The 27,473-nt window shown below is 40.3% G+C and overlaps 1 protein-coding gene across 1 annotated transcript; it reads left to right on the top strand.

The window, feature by feature from the left end:
- prpf6 (PRP6 pre-mRNA processing factor 6 homolog (S. cerevisiae)) lies at positions 1–27,316 on the top strand. Its single transcript, XM_077213967.1, has 21 exons — positions 1–243; positions 683–845; positions 982–1,100; positions 1,184–1,262; positions 2,214–2,390; positions 3,098–3,238; positions 4,070–4,164; positions 4,245–4,401; positions 11,744–11,906; positions 16,413–16,531; positions 16,687–16,905; positions 17,141–17,263; positions 17,464–17,585; positions 17,793–17,931; positions 19,043–19,162; positions 20,697–20,873; positions 21,062–21,195; positions 23,034–23,125; positions 23,213–23,327; positions 23,481–23,607; positions 26,857–27,316. The coding sequence occupies exons 1-21, from the start codon at positions 53–55 to the stop codon at positions 27,007–27,009; spliced, it is 2,925 nt and encodes a 974-aa protein (XP_077070082.1). The 5' UTR covers positions 1–52; the 3' UTR covers positions 27,010–27,316.
- The last annotated feature ends 157 nt before the right edge of the window (positions 27,317–27,473 follow it).

Raw genomic sequence — 27,473 nt, 5'->3', positions numbered from 1 at the left:
AAACGCGACTGTTGTTGTTCCGGAAGTGAAGCGTGTTGTCGGTAGCGCAACGATGGCGAGCGCCACAGCGAAGCAATCTGCGAAAACTGGGAGCAAAGCCCCGGCCGGAGGAGCCGGAGGCGCCGCGAATGGAGCTCCTGCGATGCCGCTCGCGTCTCCGCTCATGGGGGGCTTGAACAAGAAGAAGAAGCCGTTCCTCGGCATGCCTGCGCCGCTGGGTTACGTGCCCGGTCTGGGCAGAGGGTGAGACACCCGTACAAATAATCACCTCAGTCTGATCTCAATGTACTTAACGTTACTTATTTGACTGAATAACACTGTGTGTTCTTATTTTATTTATTTTAGATGTAGATTTATTTATTTACCGTTATGCACGTTGGGCCGTGCTGTCTTCTGTATTATAAAGTTTCGTTAATCTGTAACGTTAACGTTAACTATAATGTCGTTTTGACGTTTTCTTAATGTTATGTTGTAATGTGTATGTTTTGTTTTGTGTTACTCTGTGATTACTAGAGAACCCCTTCCCTTCCTAACTAATAGTATAATAAATTATTTATATATATATATATAAAAAAATTGGTTTTAATCATTTATTTGCATATTTACATTTTTCTAAACTTTTTAAATTTTTTCTCTGAGCCCCAGTTTAGAAACGGATGTTGTAATGTATTGTGCTCTGCAGAGCTACGGGTTTCACAACGCGGTCTGATATTGGTCCCGCTCGTGATGCTAATGACCCGGTGGACGATCGGCACGCACCCCCTGGGAAGAGGACGGTGGGCGATCAGATGAAGAAGAACCAGGAGGATGAAGAAGAGGATCTGAACGACACTAACTATGATGAGGTACATCATTCTGAAGGGAGTCATGTTGCCTTGATGTGCAAGATGTGATTGCATGCAAATATGCAACTTAGCGAATATACAAAATTATGTTTATTTATTAGTGGCTTTGTAAAATGTGTTGTTCTGTATCCTCTAGTTCAACGGCTACGCAGGCAGTCTTTTCTCCAGTGGGCCGTATGAGAAAGACGATGAGGAGGCCGACGCCATCTACGCCGCACTGGATAAACGGATGGATGAGAGGCGCAAGGAAAGACGGTCAGTGTTGACTTTCTTCTCTCATCAACGCTTGTTTGTTTTTCAGTAGCATCTCTTGGCTCATGTTATCGCTGTGTCTGCAGGGAGCTGCGAGAGAAAGACGAGATTGAGAAATACCGTATGGAGCGGCCCAAGATTCAGCAACAGTTCTCAGATCTGAAGGTTTGTGTGGAACTTGGTTGTTATTGAGCTGCTGAATTATGATTTGTTTGTTCTCCTGCCTCCTTTAACCTACAACTAATCTTCAAAGTGGCACTATTATGCTTTTTTCAGTATTACCTTTCATGTCGTGTGTGATTTAGCTGTTTGTGAATGTTAAAAGGTCTGCAAAGTGTTAAAGATCAAGGTGCACAAGAAATAGGAGTCGGCGATCTGAAGATTTTACTTTTCAAGCGAATCGTAAAGATTGTGATCTTTTGTGTCCTTGTAATAATGTTAAAGTACAGCAAAGACTGTCTACTAGATGGCTGTGCTGACTGGCTAAATCATATCATGTCATACACTGTGTTAAATAAGTTATTGTCAATATTGCATAGTTTCTTATTACTAAATAATAATTTAAAAAAATTAAACCATATTTAGGGTTTATCATTTCCTTTGCATGCATTCACGTTTACATGCATTATTGTTCAATAATTTTTATTTAGCAAGAACCCATTCAATTGATCAAAAGTAAAGTCATTTGAAATGTTACAAAACATTACTATTTCATATAAATTCTGGTCTTTTGAACTTTCAATTCAAAGATTCTTGGAAAAAGCACAACGCAGCTGAATGAAGCAGCACAGCTGTTTTTAACATATATAATAATAAATGTTTCTTGAGCATCAAATCATATTAGAACGATTTCTGAAGGATCATGTGACACTGAAGAATGAGTAATGATGCTGAAAATTCAGCTTTGATCACAGAGCTATACTTTTTTAAAATAGATTCAAGTAGAAAACATTAAATTTAAATAGGAATATTTCACAGTTTTTACTGTATTTTTGATCACATTAAAGCAGCATTGTTCAGCACAAGGCACTTCTTTCAAAAACATTTAAAAAATCGACTTTTGAACCATAGTATAGCTGTCAACTATAACCCTGTTGCATTATCTGTGCCTTCCAGAGGAAGCTCTCTGAGGTCACAGAGGATGAATGGTTGAGTATTCCTGAGGTGGGTGATGCCAGGAACAAACGTCAGAGGAATCCCCGCTACGAGAAGCTCACGCCTGTGCCGGACATTTTCTTCGCCAAGCACCTCCAGACAGGAGAGAACCACACCTCTGTTGACCCACTGCAAGGAGTGAGTAACTTTCCAACACCTGTCACAATTACTTTAAAGTCCCCCTATAGTCAATAATTGTATCCCTTAAAACTCATCTTTGATCACCAAAATCTAAATGTTTTTTCCTTGAAAAAAATGTCTTCATGCCCTAAAATATCTTGAATGTAACTCGACATCCTTGCCTCATTTAGTATATGTGGTTCTATGAATATGCGAATGAGCCCCGCCTCCACTCACTCACACCAGCTCAGAGATCCACTCGTTTACGATCACACATTAGCCTGATTGGTTACAAGGTAGTTTGTGACATCATGAACTCCAGCGAGTTCAAACAGAGTTTTTGAGACTGTATTTGTTTCCCTGCAGTTATAAAGAGAAAATACTCAGCATTGGTGTTGACATGAATTTGCACATGGTTTGTCTTAAAGCATATTAAAAATACAACATAAACTATATGTACAGCTTGATTTTCACCACAGGGGGACTTTAATGAAAATGTGCGAAGTAAGGCAGAGACAGACTTACTGCATGTTGGCACGATGTGCACTGTATGCACATTTTTGTTATGCTTGGGAAAATTAAATGACCTCACACTGTGTAAGGCATATATAACCAGAGCACAATGTATTGCATTGTGGGATACAGTATCCAATGCGCTTGACCATTTCATTGCATACAAAACAAAACAAAAATGCAATTTCTTATTGAGATGCTTCCTTTTTCAGCAATTTGGTGGGCTAAACACACCCTTCCCAGGGGGCTTGAACACGCCCTACCCAGGAGGCATGACACCCGGTGCTGGAGAGCTGGACATGAGGAAGATCGGACAGGCCAGGAACACACTGATGGACATGAGGCTCAGCCAGGTGACGCTCCATAGCATTTTAATTCCACTTAATTAGTTTGAAGAAAGCCAAAAGTTTCTTCAGTGACTATGTTTACATTCGTAATGGGATTTAGGGAGTATTGTGAGTAAACGTTACCTCATGTAAAAACAATACTTCGATCAAATTGATGCGATTAAGCTCATAGTCGTAGCGACCATAATCGTAGTAATTGTTGTAGTTGCTTGTGACGTAGACAAATGATGTGTCACGCTCTTGCAGTTATGCACAGATTCGTAAACATGGCATTAAAGAAGGCATCACATTTTTGGGCTGAGTTCGTTGACAAAGTTGCAGATGAATCTAATCCAGTGCATTAATGGTTGCAAATATCAAGGTGCATTTTTAAGTGCGTCCCCGAAAATATTACTGTGGCCAGATACCAAAGAACCGTCAAACTAATCCGTGTGACCAGAGTTCATCATTTATGCTGTTCGGTGGGATATTATGTGAATAATTGCGGTAAAAATAATCACAGTTCTTAACCAAGTCAGAATTATGCAAATTGCATGTAAACCTGAGTGAAGATGTCTTAAACACATCTTACTGTGATGAAGTCCTTACGGTTGCACTTTATTTGAAGGTGTCTGTGTTATAGTGTAACTTCATTTATAATTAACGACATGTACTTACTGTAGGGTTAGGGTTAGTTACGTGTTATTATGCAAAATTTATAGTTACTACAACAGTAACTACATGTAACGTGCAACAAAGACATAGTAAAATAAAGTGTTACTGTCCATACTCTCATTATTGTAAATAATCTCTTTATGGGTGAACATGTAAACACAGTCGATGTCTTTGTGTCTCCAGGTGTCTGACTCCGTGAGCGGTCAGACTGTTGTCGATCCTAAAGGATATCTCACCGATCTCAACTCCATGATCCCCACACACGGAGGAGACATCAGGTACTTGATGTTTAACATCTGACCCTCATATCTTGGCTGTTTGTATTGCATTTGGTAAATGTTATTCTGTGTGTGTGCAGTGATATTAAGAAGGCCCGTCTCCTCTTGAAGTCAGTGAGAGAAACAAACCCCCACCACCCCCCCGCCTGGATCGCATCTGCCCGTCTGGAAGAGGTGACCGGGAAGCTGCAGGTGGCCAGAAACCTGATCATGAAAGGCACTGAGATGTGTCCGAAGGTGAGAGATAAAAGGAAAACAGAAAAGGTCAGGTGCGACTAAATTAAGGCATCAATATACACAAGGTGAAGTTCTTTTTCATTCTTTGCTTGGGGGTAAAAATAACTTTTAGAACTAAAAAGAACTTGGACAAACCTTTTGCGGCAATATACTATTATGCCGTCCGCGATGCTGAGAGCAACATTTAGATATGTAAATATGTGCTACACACTTTCAAGTGAATTTCTTGAATGAATGATTCAGTGAAAATACATTTAATTCACTCACTTGTCGCCACCTTCTGGTGTAACGATGTAATCGATACAATCGCTAATTGAAGCGTCAATTTACTTTTGGCTTTGATCACTACCGCAAACAAGTCTCTATTTCCGAACTATAAACTCCATAAAATAATATAGATTTATATATAATTATACATAACTCCGTATAATTTGAATTTTTTCAACACATATGTAATGATACTGTGTGGTTGAAAAGCTGTTTCATACCTATACATGTCAACTGTTCTGAATCTCTAAACTGCAGATCTAAATGTTCACTGAATGTTCATCGTTTGTCAAAGGTTTAATAGACATGGGGTGTTTGAATCGAGATTACGATTTTTTTTTTTTTTTATGATTAATCATGCAGCTCTACAATAAAGCGGCTCTCCAATGTATTCAAGTTTTAATGGACGTCTGACCTCAATGAACCAGAGTAGATTTCAAAGTCAAAGAAGGAAGAGCCTCAGAGCCACGCCTTCCTATTAAATAATCGCCACGGACCAATGGTGGTTTGAAGGCGTTTACCAGGCAGAGCAAATTTTTCAGAAAGCTGTTTCGAACTCTTAAAGGCCCCCTGAAATTAAAATGTATGTGTTTTAGCTTTTAGTATAGTATAGTATAGAATATGTTAGCCTTAAGGTTATAAATAAGCTGGTGTGTTCTAGGGATGGCGAAAACTAAAAATTTTCTTGACCGACGACCGAGCCTCGTTAGCCGGTTGAAACCGGTTAACCGATTAGCTTAAAATATGCCACGCTATTTGAAATAACAGCCATTTCGAGCCGCGCCTGCAATTTCGCAACTCTGTCGCATCTCTCTCTGCCTCCCGCTCACACACACACACACTGCCCCGGCGCCGCGCTTCCACTCACGTCACTTTTTTAAAATCCCCTACAGCGCGAAACATGAGTCCCGCAAACGCGGCGCCGAGGAGCTTGTATGTAATCGGAGGACAAATGACTCCGCTTTAGTTTGAGGTAACGTTAGTGCTAACAGTAATAAAGAAAGAGGATGATCATCATCACCTTATCTGTTACCACTGAAAAGTAGATGTAATGTATTTCTACAGTATTACTACTGTATTTAAGCACTGTATCACACAAGTTGCAACTTACTGTCTCATTCTTTTTGGTGAAATGGTCCCACACACTAACCTTACGTTTCTTTGCACGCTTCATCCTGTGGTCTGCCCTGGCTCTAACCTCGAGTGGTTTAGCCTGTAGCCTTTACTTTTCACAAACCTTGTGAGCGCGCAAACCCAAACGCTGTGACCTCGCGCCAAATGTTTTTATTGGTTTATTAAGTACAAACAGGCGAGTTATGAAAAATTGAGTGTGAGGGATTTGTTCACTTCACATAAAAATATCTTGGAATGAGATGGCTAACTGTAGTAGCGTTTAGTCCACTGTCTATAATAGCCTAATTTAGAGATCACTTTTTTTTTTAACCGACTACCGACAACTTTGATCGGTTAACGTTGAGACGGTCAACCATCGGTCAAACGGTCATCGGTTAGCATCCCTAGTGCGTTCCAAAACAATGAAAAAATTCGCATTTAGTAGATATAAGCATTCAGAATTGTCAAGTCTCTCACTTTTGCTTAAATGGATTAACAGATTTTTATGACATCACTGCGGACTTCAGCTTCCAATCACATCTTCTGTCCAATCACATGCTCTCTAGAATCTAAAGCTCCGCCCCCTATGCAATAAATATGCCACATGGCCAAGGTGACCGTTGACACGCCTCGAAGCATGGGTGAGAGATGTTCGGTTGCTCAAACTCTCAAGTTTTAGCCTATTCCGTTTTCCTACTTTACGTTGGTTTAGAATGCAGTCTGTGAGTTAAACTAAACGCTATTGGCTATTTGAAAAGGGGGAGGAGCCATTCAATATGTCCTGCCTTAGCTTCCTGTTTCAGTCGAAATTGTCAACGCATCATACAAAACTGCGCGTTCCAAGGCACTTCACCTTTAAATTTTATTTCTTTGATTTTGCTTGTAGTATTTAGGCCTTTATAATGTTTTAGGCAGAGGTGGAAAGTAACAAATTACTTTTACTTGCGTTACGTAACTGAGTCGTTTTTTTGTGTACTTCTACTTTAAGTAGATTTAAAATCTGTAATTTTACTTTTACTTTAGTACGTTTTGTTTGAAGTATTGTACCTCGCTACATTTGAAATCATATCCGTTACTGAGTAAAAAATAATAATACAAGGGAGAAAAAAATAATCACACTCCGGAAACTACTGCATTGATTGAAGGGCGGCAGAACAAACACGCAAAAGGTGACGCAGACCCAGCTGAAGCTGAAAGCGAAGCGCCCTCGAATTCTTATGAAGCGAATTATGGCCAGTATGGAAATACTTTGGATGTAGAAAAAAAGTGTGGTTGTCCTCGAGGAGATATCCAATTTGCAAAAAATGTGGACTCATAGTGGCTGCAAAAGGAGGATACATAGGACACCATCCATCTGCAGATAAAGGTATGTCCCGATTATAACTTAAAGCGAATGATTTACGTGATGCAGAGGGAATCCCGGAATCCAGTCATTAAAATGGAATTTACATAACGCAGATGTCACGTAAAACAGGCAAAATGATGGATGGATGAATACATGGAAAGTAGAACTGTGCAATAATTCCAATCGCGACATGGTCTGTGAATATTTAAGCGCAAAAATACTGCTATGTAAATATATGACCTGCTTGTTCTGCGTTTCTGTGTGAATCGGTGTGAATGAGCTGCTCCGCTTGGTCTAAGTTACTACATAGGCTACTCAAGTACATGCTGTTTTCAGCGTCTCACAAACAATTTGAGGACATGAATACATGAACATTTCAGAGCTGCTCTGAGAGAACGCCTAATGAGCATTTTCACCATTTTATTTGAGAAAAACAGGTCTTCACTACAACCCGTCAAAATAAAAGTTTGGTTTTATTTATTTATTAATTAATTTATTTAAACATTATTTAAGGAATATATTTTTTGTCCATTGTTTAATTTAGTAAATCTGTTTTTGCAGCTCTTCCCCAAAAAATAAAAGGACACAAGTTTAAATTTTCATTTGATTACCACCGTTTTTGATAATATATTTGGATTAAATCATAAAAAGAAACATACATTTTCTGAATAAAATACATTTCATTGGACTATATTATTCTTAAACATTTTAATAAATTATTAATGTTAAAAGTTGTTAATCTAATTCATTATCAATTATTGAATTTAATTAATTAGGCATGTTTTATTGAAAGTTTAATAAACAAAACAAACAAATGGTTTCAAGTTTGTTAGTTTGTTCAGTCATTTTAACTGACGATAATAATAATAACCATAATTTAATAATACCGTTTATTTATTTAATAATTTATTAATACTGTAAACCGTGATATTTTCTGAGACTTTATCATACTGTGAAAATCTCATACCATTACAACCCTACAAGGGAGAATGTCAGAATTTCTCATCTTCATTTTCGATAGAGGATGGAAAGACATACAGGTTTAAAAGAACATCAGGTTGAGTAATTGATGACCCAATTTTCATATTTGGTTAAACTGTCTAAACATGTAAAAGTAAAGTGTGTGTGTGTGTGTGTGTGTGTGTGTGTGTGTGTGTGTGTGTGTGTGTGTGTGTGTGTGTGTGTGTGTGTGTGTGTGTGTGGAGTGTTGACAGGTTGCTATAGCGATACATTTAGCTTGCAAAATCCACTTCCTAAAATGTCAAATATGGTTCAGGAACAACATAAAAATGTCATGGTGAATGAATTAGGCCTTGTTTATGTAAGCTGTGCCTTCAATTTGTCTACTGGTACTGACTTTGGACTCTGAGAGAAAGGCCTGGAAATGAAACCGTGTCAGGCCCTTTGCTCTCAGTGTGTGCACAGCTTCATTATGTGTTGGGAAATTCCTGCAGGCTTGTTAATCAAAGTTAAAAGTTCAGCTTCATATTTCAGCAGAAGAACAGTGACACACTGGCGGTCTCGCTTTGACAGGATCTCTGGGCAAGATCAGTACGTTCAGTCGTCAAACACGCCCGTGATGTACAAACATGCTGTTTTGGCATGTCTGTTTTTTTGTGTAATTCTCCAGCTCATCCTCATTTACTCCTTACATACATGTGAAATAGTTCATCCTTTGATTTCTCTTAAAGGCGATGTACACACTAAAGTTTCAGGAGTCCCATAAATTATCCGTCCATGTGTACGTGACTCACTCCCGAACCTGCGATGATTGACACCATCGTAACTATAGCAATGTTCTGGCATCTCACATGTTTTGATATCTGCAATTTCGAATGAAGTAATATTGCAGTGACAAAAGAGTGTTTAGCAATTTTAGCTAAAGCACAGTCGACAGAGGCGTCATGTTTTGAATATGAGCACACTCTTGCAGTGTTGCCAGCTCCACTTATTATATAATCTCTTTAGGGATTGTAGTTTAAAGCAGCACTATGCAGTTTTTTTTAGCTTAACTGAACAGCTTCGGAGTTATTGGAATGGCTATGACTCTTTTCGGGTTGAATGGTGGTCGTCTCGGGCCGGACCGCCGGCCTCAGCGTCAGGAAGTATCGCGTGATTTCAGCCCTCGTGATGTAACGAATTGCTTTACGGCACTGCACACATACACGCCCCCATCCAGGATCCGGCTAGCTATAAGAACAACTATCGTCCCATGGCAAAGCCGGCATATAAGAAGCAGAAAGCTATGAAAGCATTGTTGGAGGAACAGAGAAAGAGCGAGGAGTCAGACACGAGTAAACATCGGACCTCCGTTTTCAGAATGGCAAAAAAAACGAAGAAAGCGCGGTCGGAAGAGTCTAGAAAAAGGAAACGAGAATCTGACAGCGCGAGGAACCGGACAAGAGTCCCAGTTTCGAAGTTGATTCCTGCGATTATCATGAGAACAGTTGTCAATATCTCACATAATTATCAGGACATAAATAAGCCTACACGTTGTAAATAGTGTAAAAGAGCGCAATTTGCAAACTATTATGATCAATTGCAATAATCATGTCTAACAACATCATAACGGAAATCGTTACAAAATAATGCGACGTACATGATGTAACTTTATTAATGTCATCTGGCATTTAGGCTCAGGTAAGCCTAACGCGGTAGGCTACTTTATTATTATAAAGTGCAGAGGCCTTGAGTGCAGATACGCTCTTCGTGAGTTGTATTTACGACAGTAACGTTAAATACAAGTACTCTTCAGCGACTCTAGGGGTCGCTGTTTGACAAAAACGTAAATCCTGCATAGTGCCGCTTTAAAGGGGAAATTAACCCAAATATGAAAATGATCCCATGATTTACTCACCCTCCAGCCATCCTAGGTGTATATGACTATCTTCTTTCAGACAAACACAATCAGAGTTATATTATAAAATATCCTGACTCTTCCTAGCTTTGTAATGGGATTGAATTGCGCTCTTGATTTTGAAGCCCAAAAAAAAGCATCCATCTATCATAAAAAGTAATCCATACGACTCGGGGGGGTTAATAAAGGTCTGTTGTCACACTGTGTAGATTTGTTTGTAAATGCGGTTGTCATTATCTGCATTTTTCGGGAGTTAATGCGGTTGTCCTTTCCATATATTACTGAACTGTGTGTGTACAGACTTGGATAAAGCACTAAAAGAGGAACTGACAACTTAGTTAAACTGCAGTGTGTATTTGGCCAGAGTGTGTTGGGGCCTTTATGATGTTTTAGGTGCAAGAACCTTAACTTATAAATGGGTCGTTAATAATAAAATGTTTAAAAAAAAAAGTGTCGAATTTGGCCCCTCGAATAGGGATATTTCACCCAAAATATGAAAAGATATTTTGTAGAAATTTGGTAAACAAACCATTTTGGTGATTTCCAGTTATGTGGACAGAAACTATTTATATGTGAGCTACTTTATCAGAATTCTTTGTACAGAGCAGGGCTCCAGTCTGCTACTAAATGCATGAGGAAACAGACATTTTCTTTCTTCTGTGGAACACAAAAGAAGATATTTTGAAGAATGTTGGGAACCAATCAGTTTCGGTTCATATTAAATTCCAATGAATGGTCAAAAAAATATTATGTTAATCAATGTGAACTAAAACTGCCAACATTGTTCAAAATATCTTCTTTTTTGTTCAACAGGAGAAAGAAAGTCATACAGGTTTAGACTTTTATTTTGTTTTATTTACATGTAAATTGGAACAAATGTATACTAAATACAACAACAAAATGGTTTAATTTAACAAAATATTTTCTGAGACTTTATTTTATTTTATGAATCTCTATGGAGCGTTTTGGAAACTAAAGTCATTTTTTGGCTCCCTCATCATTTTTTTTAGACCGGAGCCCGGCTGTGGATGTTATCTTTTCTGAGATTTTGTCTGTTTTTAAATCTTTCCCAGCCAGCTTTTCTTCCTTTTTTTTTTTTTTTTTTTTTTAACAAAGTCACCAGCTCCAAACCAGTATTTGATAATTTTCACAAAACCTTCTTGGACCCCAGAAGTTTTTGTTGTATGAATATCTGAACATGCAATATATCAAAAGAAAGAACAGTCCCTCTGCTTAAATCCATTTTTTTAACCATTTTATTCTTCATGCATTGTATTTTTTATCAACACTTGCATGTGGGTACGTTTCATACTAAACATCATTTGGAACAAAAAGCGGAGTAAAATCACATTTTTTTCAAAGACTGCTATATGTCTGGATTCAGATTCAGAACGATGATCAATTCATAGATGGAGTAGATCGAGTCCCTCCACACCCCCAATGCTTCACAGTTGTTTACTCTTCATAGGTCGATATTTCAGCCATTTTTAATTTATGCTGTTTAATGTCTGATGATCGCATTATTTTTCATGTGCATAAGAAATACTTCTATCTCTTGTTTCTGTTCCTTTTTCACATGTTTTCGCCTGGAAATTCAGTACTCTTACAGAAGATGCGTTATAGCGCCCCCTACCATATAACAGTGAAAACACGGAAAGCCAGAAATTTCCTTCAATGGCTGGAAAGGGTTGATATAGTGCATTTGTATATGTATTATCTGTATGTGTTTAATCAGTGGTTTGTGTGTGTTGTCTGTTCAGAGTGAGGATGTTTGGCTAGAAGCCGCCCGGCTGCAGCCTGGAGACACAGCGAAGGCAGTGGTTGCCCAGGCGGTGCGTCACCTCCCTCAATCTGTGCGCATCTATATAAGAGCGGCTGAGCTGGAGACGGACATCAGGGCCAAGAAACGAGTGCTCAGGAAAGGTCAGTGTGTCTCTTTGTCTGTCACTCTTCTATCCCTCTTCGGGTTTCTCTTTCCACATTCGCCTCCTTTTTTTTCTGCTTGCATACCTGTGTGACAGAGACAGATGAATTGTTAGTTATGTTTGAAAGCTCTATCAGTCTCAGCTTGTTAAAACGTCCTGAATCTCCCCCTTATAATAAAATATATCTCTAAACAGGCTGGCTGTTCTACTTCATCAATGTCTCTAGCGTGATTATCATGTTAACTCTGTAAAGTAATGTGCTTTAAGGGAAGTAATTAGTTTCATTAAAAATCCTATGTGCTGTCATTTTAGTTCCAGTTTGATGATTATTCATGATGTGGTTTACATAGTGTTTGCAAAGTAATAGATTTTGTGCTTTCTGGAGAAAATGTCTGAGGTTTGCTTGCCCATGCAGGTGGTAACCTCTGTATTTCTGCTTTTCCATAAACACCGCCTACTGTCAGAGGGTGAATTTGCATTTCCATTCACCCCGTTTTCTTTTTTCTTGTTCAGACCAATTATATAACATATAATTTATAATATTTATGTTATAACATTTTGTAATTAATTTTGTCAACTTACTATTTGAACTCTTACTTTGTTTAAATAATAGTTTTTAAGGACATTTTACAGGTTAGGATGTTACCGTAGAGGTCAGTGTTGTTTCAAAGCATTGCTTTTCTGTTGTTTTTCTATGTATGCACCAGACAGATGTCTTTGACTGTTGTGCTCGCAATTTGTGTTCTTTGCAGCATCTTGTGCATCATCGCTGCGTTTTTATACCACTGCAAACTCTCAAGGCAAATATTGAAAAAGTTGAACTTATTTTAGCTTGACACATTTTTTTATTTCACTGCCTTATTTTTTGTGTTACTGATCGGTATCTATATAAAAGCCAATGGTATTATGCTTTTGTTGGTCAACTCTGAGGGGGTTTTGGGCTCAGTTTAGCTCCTCCTAAATGGCACAAGGTAGGCCCAGCTCAAAGGAGGAAGCTGGTAGTCAACGAGGTGCGAAAGCAGGAGGAGAGAATGAGATGTATAAAGGCCATTTCCCAGGCCAAGCAGGGAGAGTGGATGAGTTGGGAGAGTGTGGAACAACGCAAGATGGGCTGGCAAGACCTTTGGTCAATGGAAGAGAGTAGGATCAGGTTCCTTATCAGGTCAACATATGATGTTCTCCCATCACCACAGAACCTAAACCTCTGTATGGGACAGGATCCCTCTTGTCCTTTGTGTTCATCACCTGCCACATTAAGGCACATCTTGACAGGATGTAAGGTGGCTCTTAGCCAAGGTCGGTTTACTTGGCGCCATGACAAAGTACTCCGATGTTTGGCTTTAGCATTGGAAGACAAGCGTAACATGACCAATAAGTTGCCACCTGTTCTAGCAGAACATTACACGCAAAAGACAATATTCCTCCGCCCAGGCGAGCAACCACCAAGAAAAGGTGTTAAAACCAATTCTCGCCCAGGACAACTGGAAGCTGCTAGGGACTGGAAGATGCTGGCTGATCTTGATCAACGGCTTATTTTTCACCTGAGATTGCCACCACTAACCTACAACCAGATATTGTTTTGTGGTCTGGATCAGCACGCATTGTTCAACTGATAAGCACGCATTGTTCAACTGCCATGGGTGGATGCTGTGGATGAGGCATATGAGAGGAAGAAATTGCGGTATGCTCATCTGGCCTCTGAAGCAGAACAGCGAGGATGGAGAGTCCAGGTTTATCCAGTGGAAGTGGGTTGTCGAGGATTTGTGGCACACTCCACAACCCGGTTCCTCAGAGACGTCGGATTCAGTGGCCAAGAGTTGCGTCGCACAGTAAAGAACTTATCTGAAGCAGCAGAAAGGAGCAGCAACTGGCTGTGGTTGAGACGGAAAGAGTCTGGCTGGCTGTGTACAGGCCGCCATGCTACGGTTTCAAAGAATTCTTGAAAACTTGAAGAGTCTGTTGGTTTATTTGTATAGTTTGCATAGTAATTACAGTTATTACATTCCTGTGTATTTTGCGTGAATGAGGATTGGTGTTTGGACAGATTTTGCGGTAGGTAGTATGCCATACGGAACCGTTGCCACTGACCTGCTTTAACGTCGGCAGTGGGGCTCGACAGCCTTAGTCAAACGGGTTGGCGCGTATGGTTGGGTTGCGGAGAGATTGTGGTTAGGTCTCAGCAGCAGGAGGGATGTAAAGGTTAGTAAGCTGGGCTGAGTTGAGTGGGGGACGGAGGGGGGTGACTCTGGGATGCCAGAGTCACTGTCGAGCCCTCTTGAGGTGTCCGTGGGCTAGTCGACGAAACACTGAGGACGGAAGGTGCCCACTTGAAGACCCTAGAGATGTCCCCTTCTCAGCTCAATCCAGACAGTTGTCATGAGGAGACCGCACAGTGGTTGCAGCCGTTGTGTGTGCAAATATACTTTTAACACCAGACAGGAGATTCACATCACCATATGAAAAGAAGCGTAAATGGATGGAGAAGCATAGGTTACTGTAAAGCTACGTCTTAGTTGGTGCTTATCTTGGCGAAAGCCGAGTACAAATCAGCAAGTTTAACCTCTACTCTCGTGTAATGAAAATCATGTTTACTCATTTATGCATAATTAAAAATGCATTAATTCAATTCATGCATATTACAGACAATGATCTGAATCTCTTCTATGATGCAATTGTTGTAAAAAACTTTAATTAAAATTAATTTTGATATTTTTTAGGGCCATGAAATCATACATGTCAAAGTGTACAGTCCTGATATCACAATTAAGAAATAAATCCACATTTAAAGAATGAAATTCTTAAGAAGAATTTAAGAGTTGCTATTTTTATTATTATTATTATCTATTTTTGGTCCTAGTTAAAATTCTAGCTGCAGAAATTTGACAATACTGTAGCTTATTTAGAGTACGCTTAGAAACCCCAGTACCACAATATTCAATTCAGGATTAAAAAACTAATACATTTACTTTTTTGCAACTGTAAGGCATAGAATGTGATGCAATTTTGAAAAGAAAAGTCTTTACAACATTGTGTACAAATGTCAATGAAGAATCAAAGATCACTTCTAGATTCCTCAATTTTTTTTGAACTCAGGTACAGAACCATTAATGAAAAGAGGTGTTTGGCCAGCTGATGAGGAGAAAAAATAACCATAACCTAAATTCCTTCACCTTTTAAACAAAGAAATTTACATTTAGTGAGCAATGATTTTTTCCATGTTTACAATGAATATAGAATATACCGTGTCATCAGCATAAAAATTATACTTAATACCTAGAGTTTATAAAAGCTGGCCAAGCAGGAATAAAGACTAAAAAGTAAGGGTCCTAAAATTGAGCCCTGAGGGATACCAGTAGAAACTGCTCCATTATTAGACCTGTATTTGCCTCAGTAAAACGGTTTTGGGGAATAAAACAGGAAATTATATCATACAGGGGACACCTGCAAAACCCTAATGACTGTGTCATTAGTAAAAAGTATTTTAAAATATCAGATAATTTGAACTTTTGACATGGAAAGGTCATTTCAGATTTCCAAAAAATGATGTTTATAAATTATTTCATGAGAAGAAAAAAGAAAAAGAAAATATTAAAGGGATAGTTCACCCAAAAATGAAAATTCTGTCAGTATTTACTCACCCTCATGTTGTTCCAACCCCGTAAGACCTTCGTTCATCTTCGGAACACGAATTAAGATATTTTTGATGAAATCTGAGAGCTGGATCACTCCTCCATACTAGTCCATAGGCTTCTTGAGGGATTGAACTTGCCGCCCTTGAAAAGTTATTAAAGACATCGTTAAAATAGTCCAAGTGACTACAGTGGCTCAAACTAAAGTTTATCAAACGACGAGAACACTTTTTGTGCGCAAGAAAAAACAAAAATAACGACTTTATTTCAACTATTCATTTCCTTCTCTCTGGGCCTCGAGTCAGGTTACTAGTTTAACAGCATATTATCTGTTGTTGTACGTCACACGCATCACACACATGACCATTGCGGCCAATAGTGAGCCTATGTGTGACGTAGCTCTACGCAATTACACTAGTTTAACTGACTAGAGGCCCAAATAGAAGGAAATGAATAGTTGAAATAAAGTCATTATTTATGTTTGTTTTTGCACACAAAAAGTATTCTCGTCGCTTGATAAACTTAATATTGAGCCACCGTAGTCACTTTGACTATTTTACCAATGTCTTTAATAACTTTTCGAGGCCGGCAAGTTTCAATCCCTCAACAAGCCTATGGACTAGTATGGAGGAGTGATCCAGCTCTCAGATTTCATCAAAAATATCTTAATTCGTGTTCCGAAGATGAACGAAGGTGTTACGGGGTTGGAACAACATGAGGGTGAGTAATTACAGAATTTTCATTTTTGGGTGAACTAACCCTTTAAGTGGAAGGAGACTTACATTTGTAAACCTTAGAGCTAGCAGCACTTTTTGTTTAATAAAAAAAATCATATCCATGTAGTGTTTTAATTTAATATTTGCATGTCTCCACAGCTCTGGAAAATGTGTCGAAGTCAGTGCGTTTGTGGAAGACAGCTGTTGAGCTGGAGGAGCCAGAGGATGCAAGAATTATGTTGAGCAGAGCAGTCGAGTGCTGTCCTACCAGTGTCGAGGTACACACACACACACACACACACACACACACACACACACACACACACACACACACACACACACACTCAAATGGTCTTAATCAGCCAAAACCCACAAACCTTTTTATGGGCCATAAATCAGATTGCTCTAACAGTGTTGTCCTTGTCTCCCATAGCTCTGGCTGGCTCTGGCCCGATTAGAAACCTATGAGAATGCCCGTCGCGTTCTGAATAAGGCCCGTGAAAACATTCCCACTGACCGGCATATCTGGATCACCGCTGCCAAGCTGGAGGAGGCCAACGGCAACACACAGATGGTGGAGAAGATCATCGACAGAGCCATCACATCTCTGAGGGCCAACGGCGTGGAGATAAACCGTGAACAATGGATTCAGGTCTGACGAGCTAGATTTCATGTTCAAGAGGTTCTCTGGCTTTACTAACTTCTTGTCATGTATATTTTTCAATAAAAGCTATTATCTGATGATTTTATGTAAAAAAATAGTAATTTCAGTCTGGATTAAGTAAAATTTCTCAGTTAAGCTGCTTTGCCAGATCAGAGACAAATATTCAAATGCAATATCAGGGTGTTGATTTGTAACTGATGTCTGTTTTGTGATCCCGTCTCAGGATGCAGAGGAGTGTGATAAGGCTGGCAGCGTGGCCACATGTCAGGCTGTGATCAGAGCTGTGATTGGAATTGGCATTGAAGAGGAGGACTGCAAACACACATGGATGGAGGACGCAGACAGTGTAAACATCCTCTCACCTTCACGCGCCCACGTTCTGTTTTCAATCAGCACCACATATTTGTTTATTACAACCGTTTCCAATCATTTATGATGCTATATCACAAGATTTAATGTCTTTTTCAGCAGTACTATGGCTAAATTTCACAGCTGGATGTGATTACTGTGATATCTGATGCTTATTGGCTGTTGTTTTTGCTGTAGTGTGTGTCTCATGGAGCTCTAGAGTGTGCTCGTGCCATCTACGCTCATGCGCTTCAGGTCTTCCCCAGCAAGAAGAGCGTCTGGCTGAGGGCCGCTTACTTTGAGAAGAACAACGGTACACGGTGAGAAATACTCACTTCCTCTCAATTCCTCTGCAGGTCTCACTGGCTGAACTGAATTTCAATCAGCATTCATTGGTTCTGTCTGGGCGTTTGCACAAAGGCACTATGGAGACAGGAAGACAGCAAGGCCTATTTGTGGTTGTCCACTTGTATTTGTTCCAGACCATTAGACTTTGATTTAAACTGATTTTAATCTCTTTCTCTCAGAGAGTCGTTGGAGGCTCTGTTGCAGAGGGCCGTTGCTCACTGTCCCAAGGCTGAGGTGTTATGGCTCATGGGTGCTAAATCTAAATGGTTGGCCGGAGACGTTCCTGCAGCCAGAAGTATCCTTGCTTTGGCTTTCCAGGTAAGTGCCGCCCCCCTCGGCTCTTCAAAATCCATCACTAAATGATTAGTGGCAATCATTATTATTTTTATTATATATAATTAACACCATAGCATTTTAATCATGAAGCAACTGTACAACATGCACTTATTTGTACAAAAGTAATTAACTAAATACTTACTTATACGTAAAGAATAGTGGTGACTGTTATCTTCAAACAAAACTGTCTTTATTTATTTTATTATATTTTATTTTATTTTATTTTATTTTATTTTAAAGCCATTTTTAATTGACAACAAATAAATAGAAATATTACCGTTATTTGATTTAAAAAATGTTTTATGAAATTCTCTCATAAAGGCTGTTTATTTAAAAAAAAATATATATATATAATATTATTATTATTAGAGAATTCGATTGTAAAAACTGTAATTTTGTGAAATAATATTATAATTTAAAAGAGCTGTTTTCTACTTTAACATATTTTAAAATGTAATTTATTCCTGTGATCAAAGTTGAATTTTCATCATTACTCCAGTCTTCAGTGTCACATGATCCTTCAGAAATCATTCTAATATGATGATTTGATGCACAAGAAACATTTATTATTATCAATGTTGAAAACAATTATGCTGCTTAATATTTTTGTGGAAACTGTTATTTTCATTGCTCTTTAATGAATAGAATGTGTAAAAGAACAGTATTTATTTGAAATTTAAATCATTTCTTAGATTGTAAATGTCTGTACTGTCACTTTTGATCAATTTAATGTGTCCTTGCTGAATGAAAGTGTTATTTTCTTTTTAAAAAGAAACCTTTTAAATAGTTTTTTCATATTTCTCCTAATAATCATTTTGGAAAGCGTGGGGCGGAAACACTGCAGATTCAGTGTCATAACTGGCCTAGTCATAACTGAAAGAACACCGAACCTGCAAGTATTGGGCACAAAACTTCAAATTAATGAAGCAGAACAACAACAAAAAAAGCTAAAGTTAAACTGCGTATCAGTGCTCTGAGTGCACACTCATTTCCTGAAACTAATCGTTCCACTTTTTGCAGTATTGAAGTGTTCACTGGGATGAAGGCCAGTAAAAACTCATCCATTCTCTTTCTGTCACTCTCTTTGTGTTAGGCTAACCCCAACAGTGAAGAGATCTGGCTGGCTGCCGTGAAGCTGGAATCAGAGAATAACGAGTACGAGAGAGCGCGCAGGCTGCTGGCCAAGGCCCGAAGCAGCGCCCCCACTGCCAGGGTGAGCGGCCCAGTGTTCAGACCAGCCCATTGAGTGTCAGATCGATGTAACTGCTGTTGTGTCATGCTGGGGACACCCGTCTGCCGGGAACACACGGTTTCGGTTCTGCAAATTGTTGTGATTTCTCTTTTATTTTGATTTAAAGAGATAAGCGATGATATGTGGATGAAGGGTGAATCATCCTGTAAAAGTGCTTGTGCAACAGGGATTTGAATGTGACACTAGCAGGAAGACGATTTACAAAGGAATGGCTAACGAAAAGGGGTTTTTCTGTTTTGTAAGCGTGCAATGGCATGACGGGTTGGTGCGTGGAAAGTAGGCTAAATTTTAGTGAATCGGTAAGGCACGTCAGCCGAGATGAGGTTAAACTTAATAAACCTAGATTTTAACCTAGTAATTGAATATACCTAAAAAGAACCAGTGATACCGTGCCTCATGTCAGGCATCATGTCCAGGGTTAATTTGAATCTTTGCCGAATATGTGACTGATTTACATTTCAATTAAACTTAAAATAGAAGAAAACTGTTATTTATATATATATATATATATATATATATATATATATATATATATATATATATATATATATATGTTTATTTCTGTTCATGTTTATTTTATTTCAATGGAATTTAAAAATATTTTGTTTTATTTAAATGTTTGTTTGTTTAAATTTAAGTTTTAATTTTCATTTATATATTTATATTTTAGTATATATCATCACATGCAGATTTGCTAGATTAAGGGGCTGACACTGCTTACCCACTGACTCATTTCAAAAGCAGTTTGAGACTTGACTTGAACTTGCCATAAAAGATTAAGCGTTGAGAATTGACTTCAGCTTGGCCTAGAAAAATGTGGACTCCGCATCAGAGAGTTATGAACATCTCTGCATATAAATGAGTTAACAGATGCGAGACACATATAAACGCGAGACAGATGCGAAACAACAAGCATGAAGCTGAAGCCAGTTCTACTTACGAATGTTTATTGATTCAGTGTTGTTGATCTTGCACAGTATTGTTTTTACACGATAACTACACAAATGTGGCCAAGGATTGTGTCAAATGAGCTCTTTAAGTGGATTGGTAAGCACCACACAGCAGATGTGACACAGAAGTACTGTGGGATTTTTGGGAGTAAATTGTGCAGAGAATAGAAGGTGCTAGAATGGCCTCCTGCCTGGGCTTGTTTAACTTTTGGCTCCAGTAAAGAGTGTCAGCATCTATACAAATATCAAAGGATCAAATGTACCTCGAGCACTTGGCAGGATTCCTCATAAGTGCTAATGTTATCAAAAAAAAAAACAATCTGCAATTTATGATTTCCTGCATCTATGGAAACTAGCCATGTGAGCTTCATACGGGAAAGGCATGATGAAAATCTCCTATATTCGCAATTTTTTTGCACTTACAGACACTGCATTTCACACACCCTCAAAAGTCATCTTCAAAATGACACCTAACTTAGAGAGACTTTAAAGGCTGTTAAAAGCATTATATGAGTTGTCATAACTGCTTTCTATGTTACTTGTAGGTGTTTATGAAGTCGGTGAAGCTGGAGTGGGTGCTGGGTAATATTGAAGCAGCACAGGAGTTGTGTACAGAGGCCCTAAAGCACTACGAGGATTTCCCCAAACTTTGGATGATGAGAGGCCAGATTGAGGAACAGTCAGAGAGCATCGACAAAGCAAGAGAGGCCTACAACCAGGGAGTACGTTTTGGCGATCTAGAGGAGATGCCTTACCATAATTTAACCTTTTAGAGTGAAGGTTTTCAAGTAATGCAAAGTCCAAGTCCACATAATATTAGGAACAAACTTGTTTTTTCAGTGAAAATGTGTAAAAATATATATATATATATCTATATTGTCATAATGTTCTTCTATATGTATCCGTGCAGCTGAAGAAGTGCCCTCATTCCATGTCATTATGGGTCCTCCTGTCTCGGTTGGAAGAGAGAGTTGGGCAGCTCACACGTGCTCGAGCCATCTTGGAGAAAGCTCGTCTCAAGAATCCACAAAGCCCTGAGCTTTGGTAAGAAACCATGCCAGAGGTTCTTTCTCTTACAAAGTGTACAAAGCAATATCAAAATGTAAAAAAAGAATAAAGATTCTACAGATTTGTTACTGACCAAATTCATATGCAGGCAGCAAAATTATATATTCTACTATGGCAAAAGCTCAGCTCATGAATATTAATTCAGTTGGTCTGACGTTGCCACATAAAGGCCAGAGTGACACCAAACCAGAGGCAGGCCAATTTCGGGACATTGTTGAATGTCTTGTCAGCTCAGTTTTTTTGGCAATAGTTGGACCCCGTCTTGCTTTTGTGTATGATTAAGCATATCAGCAGCGAAGCCTGTTGGTGACAGAGGTCACTGACTGGATGTTCAGATAGCGAATCAGTGCTCAGGAAAACACAAGTGACAAAGGCAAGCAAATGACTTCATCTCATCTGAATATTAACCAAAATGAAAATATTTTCACAATGACATGGTTGTCTGGAATGAAAAAAGTGCTGCTTTGTTTGTATCTTAGCTCTTCCGTTTTCCCCTTTTTGAATTCCAGATATGGACTACTGCCACCTGCTGGCAAGGAGAGTTATTTTCTCTCTCACAGGCTCAAAACGTAAAGGCTGAATAACGAATATAGACTAATCATAGACATCATATAGATAGACGCCCTATCGACCGCTACTGCCTATTGGCGCGGACGAGCCATGGGGCCGCCATCTTAAACCGGTCACCCGCTCTGCTCAGTCTAATTTGTTTGGCAAGGGCAATGAGCTGCCAGCGCATTTAATTAATCATATCTCACTGAATACCGAACTGATTTTCACGCGGGTTTTTTTGCTGCAAAGGTCATACACATAGCTACGATACAGGACACATTGATTATTTTGTTCACAAAATACAACCAATAGTACGGTAATGTTAAATGTTAAATCTTACTTGTGAAAAGTAATCCCAGAGTGATTGTCTGCCGATTTGAGCAGGAATATGCTGCACAGTGCTCTGGCATCTACTGCTGCTTTGCAACGCAAATAGGAGTAAGACCGGTTTAAGATGACGGCCACATTTCTTGAGCCACAGCGGCCAATAGGGGATCTAGTCTCTATATGATATCTATGAGACTAATGTCACCTGCTGGCATGGAGAGTTATTTTCTCTCTCGCAGGCTCAAAACGTAAGCGCTTAATTACGAATTTAGACCACTGCCACCTGCTGGTATGGATAGTTATTTCTGTTTAGACAGGCAAAAAACATGAGCACTGAAATAAGAATTTAGACCACTGCCACCTGCTGGTATGGAGAGTCATTTCAGCTCACGCATGCTCAAAACGTAAGCACTAAATTATGAATTTAGACCACTGCCACCTGCTGGTATGGAGAGTTATTTCCTTTCATGCTGGTGTAAAACATACAGGCTAGTTGGACGTTGACTATAGTCTTTGCAGTGTGTTCAAACGCAACTTTTGATTCAGACGCAATTTGACACCAATCTTTAAATGGTGTGTCTGGGCCTTAAAATTCTGAGAGCATCTAGCCACAAAACCTATGTAATATTTACAAGCAATCCCTTTGCTGTAGCAGGATTCAGCAGTTTAACAGCTGCACTGCAACTAATTACTAATGCCGGCCTTTCAGTTTTCAAACTTAATAGGTGAATATCATGTTACCCAATTGATATTCATAAGCTGAGCTCTCATCACAGCACCATGTGAGACATGAACTTGGATCCAATTAAGACTCATCGAAAAACGGCAGAACTACTTTTTGTTCAAGGCTACATCCAGTTGTTTCATTTTAATTTCTTAATAGTTTTACGACTCACCAAAATAATAGTTGGTCATTTCATTCTAAATTTCTCTAGGCTGGAGTCTGTCCGACTTGAATACAGAGCAGGATTGAAAAACATCGCCAACACACTCATGGCCAAAGCCCTTCAGGAGTGTCCTAACTCTGGTAAGCCATGCCTTTCATCACCCCTGAACAGATTCATCAAGAGCCTCTGGACAATATCACACATCAACACTCACTTCTTCCTGTTAGGTATCCTCTGGGCCGAAGCAGTGTTTTTGGAGGCCAGACCTCAGCGCAAGACCAAGAGTGTTGACGCTCTGAAAAAGTGTGAACATGATCCTCACGTACTTCTGGCTGTGGCCAAGTAAGACTTCTTTTGACTCTTGCCAAAATCTTCCCAACCCTAAATTCCATTTTGCCCACCCACAATCCTCCTGTTTTTTTATTTTATCTGCAAGAACAGGCTGACCTTTTCAGTTGCATTTATGCTATATCTGTGTTTGTGTACTGTGTGCAGATTGTTCTGGAGTGAGAGAAAGATAACGAAAGCGAGAGAGTGGTTCCTACGGACGGTAAAGATTGAACCAGACTTGGGTGACACCTGGGGATTCTTTTACAAGTTTGAGCTTCAGCATGGGACAGAAGTAAGCATTCAGTCGTATTATTACATTAATGTGTTATTCAGGGCCTTTTTTATTCTCAGATCTTTTTGTGTGTGTGGGTGATGCAGTGATTGTAAATTAAAAATTGTGAAGAAATAGTTCATGCTAAAATAAAAATTCTATCGTCATTTACTCACCCGTTCCACACCTGTACCTGTAGCTAACTTTCTTCTGCGGAACATAACGGAAAACATTTTTAAGGGTGTGCTGCTCAGATCGTGGGGCTCGCAGTTGGAGCTGGCAGAAGGGTTTGAGACTGCTTCGGCACTTTCTCAGTCCTCATCAGCCAGCTCCGATTCCCCACTGCTTCTTCCGCTCGAGCATAATTCTGATGTGGATGGGCTCAGCATCGCGATGAGGGATATTGATGAGAGATCGCTGCTTCATACCCCTGTGTACGAGGAGATTGTGACTTGTGCGTTAGCCAAACTTAACATCAGTGGGCCACATTAAGGTCAGAAACCCTGTGACAAAAGTAATCTGGATGACCGCTTCCTGCAGCACAGGTCACAGCCTTCACTCCTGGATCTGATGTTCTTTCCTGACTTACACAATGAGCTGTCCAAGTCATGGAACAAGCCATATTCATTGGCTTGTCTAATTCCCCAGTGTTGGATAATAGTAACATTTTGGGGGCGAAGGAGAACGGCAATGGGATGATGCCGTGGGTGGTAAAGGCTACCAGCTACCTCTCCCCTGACGTTACGTTATCCCAAAAAGCCCCGGCACTGCCCACCAAACCCTGCCGTAACACTTCTTCTCTGTTTGGCAGGACTGGGGTCTGAGGACTGGTTTGTCACGATAGATCTCAAGGACACATACTTACACATTTCCATCCTTCTGTCTCACAGTAAGTTCCTAAGGTTTGCTTTGGGGGGCGAAGCGTTCCAGTATCGTGTTCTTCTGTTCGGCCTAGCTCTCTCCCCTCGCACATTTACTAGGTGCATGGATGCAACCCTGGTCCTGCTGAGGCTTCAGGGCATCCCTGTGCTGAATTATATCGACAACTAGCTCAGTCTAGTACAGTCTCAAGAATTGTCAGTTCGGCATCGAGATGTCGTCCTTGGCCATATTCAGAGCTTGGGGTTGAGACTCAACACAAAGAAAACTGTGTTGATACCCACTCAGAGAACCATGTTCCTGGGGGTGGTATAAGACTCGACTACGATGCGGGTACAAATGTTTCCCACACGTATCGAGTCCATTCTGGCTGTGGTTTCCAGGTTAAAGCTAGACAGCGTCATTACTGTAAAGCAGTTTCAGAGGCTGTTGGGTCCAATGTCATAGCTTTTGGCCGCTATCCAGATAGGTGCATCAGATCTCCTATAGTCCCAGGGGAAACTGTTGCCTCTCAGAGCAATGTACATCCCAGGGGACCAGAATCGGGGGCAAGCGTCCTGTCGAGGCAGTGGCTGAGGCGCAGGGAATGGAGACTTCACCCCGAGGTGGTGAGGTTAATGTACAAGAGGTTCAACCCAATGGAGGTGGATCTGTTTGCGTATCGAGAGACGACACACTGTCCACTGTGGTTTTCTCTCACACACCCAGCACCGCTGGGGTTGGATGCCATGGTGCAGGTGTGCCCGAGGCGGTCCCTGTATGCATTTCCTCCGATCGCTGGGAGGGTCTGGCGAAATCTGGTCAGCCTTCTTTTAGTTGCTCCGTTTTGGCCGGCCTGAGTATGGTTTGCGGATATAATATCACTCCTAGCTGGCCATCCATGGGAGGGAACTGCTCTCTCAAGCAGAGGGCTCAATATTTCACCCTTGGCCAGAGGAAACTGTGGGTCTGGCCAATGAGGGGGCCCAGTATCTAGAGGCCGGCCTGTCAGCAGGAGTAGTCGAGACCGTACTCCGCTCCAGACTTCCATCCATTAATAAACCGTACTTCCTGAAATGGAACTACCCGTAATCCAATCCTGATTGGTGTTGCGTCATGGCATAGCGTGTGACGGCATACGGAAGCTACATTTGGTTTTGTTTATCAAAACAGCATTTATTTCAAAAGAAAAATAATGGCGAGTGAATAGTTCAAGCTGTGTCTAGTCCTGCTCAAGATACATTATGGGTGAGGACACACGAGCTTTGTGTGCACTGTTTGGGAGAACAGCATGCCCAGGTAGCCCTCGAGTGAAGGGTTTGAGACTGCTAGTCTCACAAAAGATGCACGTGGCTTCCATTGCGGCTTTCCACACTCCATTAAGTGATTGGCCTTTGGGAAGGCACCAGCTGGTCGTACGTAACGGTTCCTCCGTGGTGCATGGAGGATGAGGCCCACGACTCGTGTCAATGGCCCCTTTCGAACCCTTGGAGTCAGCTTCCACTAAAAACCTAACGCTCAAGGTACCTTTTCTCCTGGCTATTACATCCCTCAAAAGAGTGGGGGACCTCCAGGCCCTTTCTGTCTCTCCAACGTGTCCGGAGTTTGCCCCTGGTGGAGTTAAAGCTATCTTGCATCCCAGACATGGCTATGTGCCTATGGTCCCTTCTAGCATGGCACGATCCACAGTTCTGCAGGCTTTCTATCCCCCACCTCATGTGGCGGTGTAAGAAGAAGAGAGACTTCATCTGCTCTACCCTGTCAGTGCATTGGGTATCAAAATCGGAAGTCATGTCAATGAAGGAAGTCAGATCAGTAGTTGGTGTGTTTTGGGTCACTTAGAAAAGAGTTCCCCGCCTCTAAGCAGACCATTAGTAACTTGATAGTTCAGGTAATTGCTTTGGCCTATCAGGTGCGTAGTTTACCTTCACCTTTGGCCTTGAGGGCTCATTCTACGTGACGCATGGCATCTTCTAGAGCCGTCCTCTCAGGGGCCCCCATTCAGGAGATCTGCTATGTGGCTGTCTGGGCTACCCTGCTTATCTTCACTAGGTTCAACAATCTGCACATTCTTTCTACGTCGGGCGACGTAGAAAGACTGGGAGCGTCTTGATTCAACCGCAGAAGCTAACTTTGTTATGTGGCGGCATTCCTTTGTAGCTTCTGTATATGCCGTCACACGCTGCATCATGACACAACACCAATCAGGATTGAATTAGTTCCATACGTACTTTAGACGCGTTATACTGAGGGGCATTCCCCAAAGTGTCGTTACCAATACAGTGTCTCGTTCCCTTCTCATGGAACAAGGGTTACAGTCGTAACCCGAAGCGTGTCCAAGGAGTTGGTCTGGTGAATCCAGGTCTTTTTTGAGATCTCATCTCCTAACTCTGGTGGTGTTCTCTCCCTCAGGAGCAACAGCAGGAGGTAAAGAAACGCTGTGAGAATGCAGAACCGCGGCACGGCGAGCTGTGGTGTGCCGAATCCAAGCACATTCTCAACTGGCAGAAGAACATCGGAGAGATCCTGGTCCTCGTGGCTGCAAAGATCAAAAACACATTCTAAACTGTGGGACAAATCTGACCATGTTTGGTTTAGCAAATAATGTTGTTTTTGAGTCTGTGGAATTTTTTTTATGGCTATTTGTCCACTTTTAGAGTGTTTTGTCTCTCTGGAACAGTGATAATTCAGGACCGTTTTCATTACACATGCTGTTATGTTCAGGGTGTTAAGTCTAGTCACACCCAGAGATTGATAGAGAGTCAGAATTTCCTGAACGATGTCATACCCTCTTATTATTATTCTCATTATGCGTATGTGTAAATGTGCTGCTTGATTATCAGAAAATAAATGAAGTCTGATCTTTTTTAGATATCAGTTCTGTTGATTTGGGATACTTATGTTAAGGTTTTGTTTGAAATATCTAAACTCTTTCTATTTTTAACTTCTCCTAGAGTTTTTCAATTCTACAGCTACCAAACTTGGCACAGTCCTTCAGTACATTTCTCAATTTTGACTGTAAAATTGCT

The sequence above is a fragment of the Siphateles boraxobius genome, unplaced genomic scaffold, assembly GCF_051911475.1.
Source record: "Siphateles boraxobius isolate OS27281-9 unplaced genomic scaffold, OSU_SipBor_1 68, whole genome shotgun sequence".
NCBI classification, from domain to species: Eukaryota; Metazoa; Chordata; class Actinopteri; order Cypriniformes; family Leuciscidae; genus Siphateles; species Siphateles boraxobius.
Note: the sequence above shows the minus strand (reverse complement) of the source record. Positions and strands in the feature narration are given on the sequence as shown.

Excerpts from the sequence above, each read along its gene's own strand:
- prpf6 (XM_077213967.1), top strand. The coding sequence starts at position 53 with ATGGCGAGCGCCACAGCGAAGCAATCTGCGAAAACTGGGAGCAAAGCC. Across the intron at positions 11,907-16,412 it reads GAAACGAGTGCTCAGGAAAG|CTCTGGAAAATGTGTCGAAG; the intron begins GTCAGTGTGTCT and ends ATGTCTCCACAG. Across the intron at positions 23,328-23,480 it reads GTACTTCTGGCTGTGGCCAA|ATTGTTCTGGAGTGAGAGAA; the intron begins GTAAGACTTCTT and ends TACTGTGTGCAG.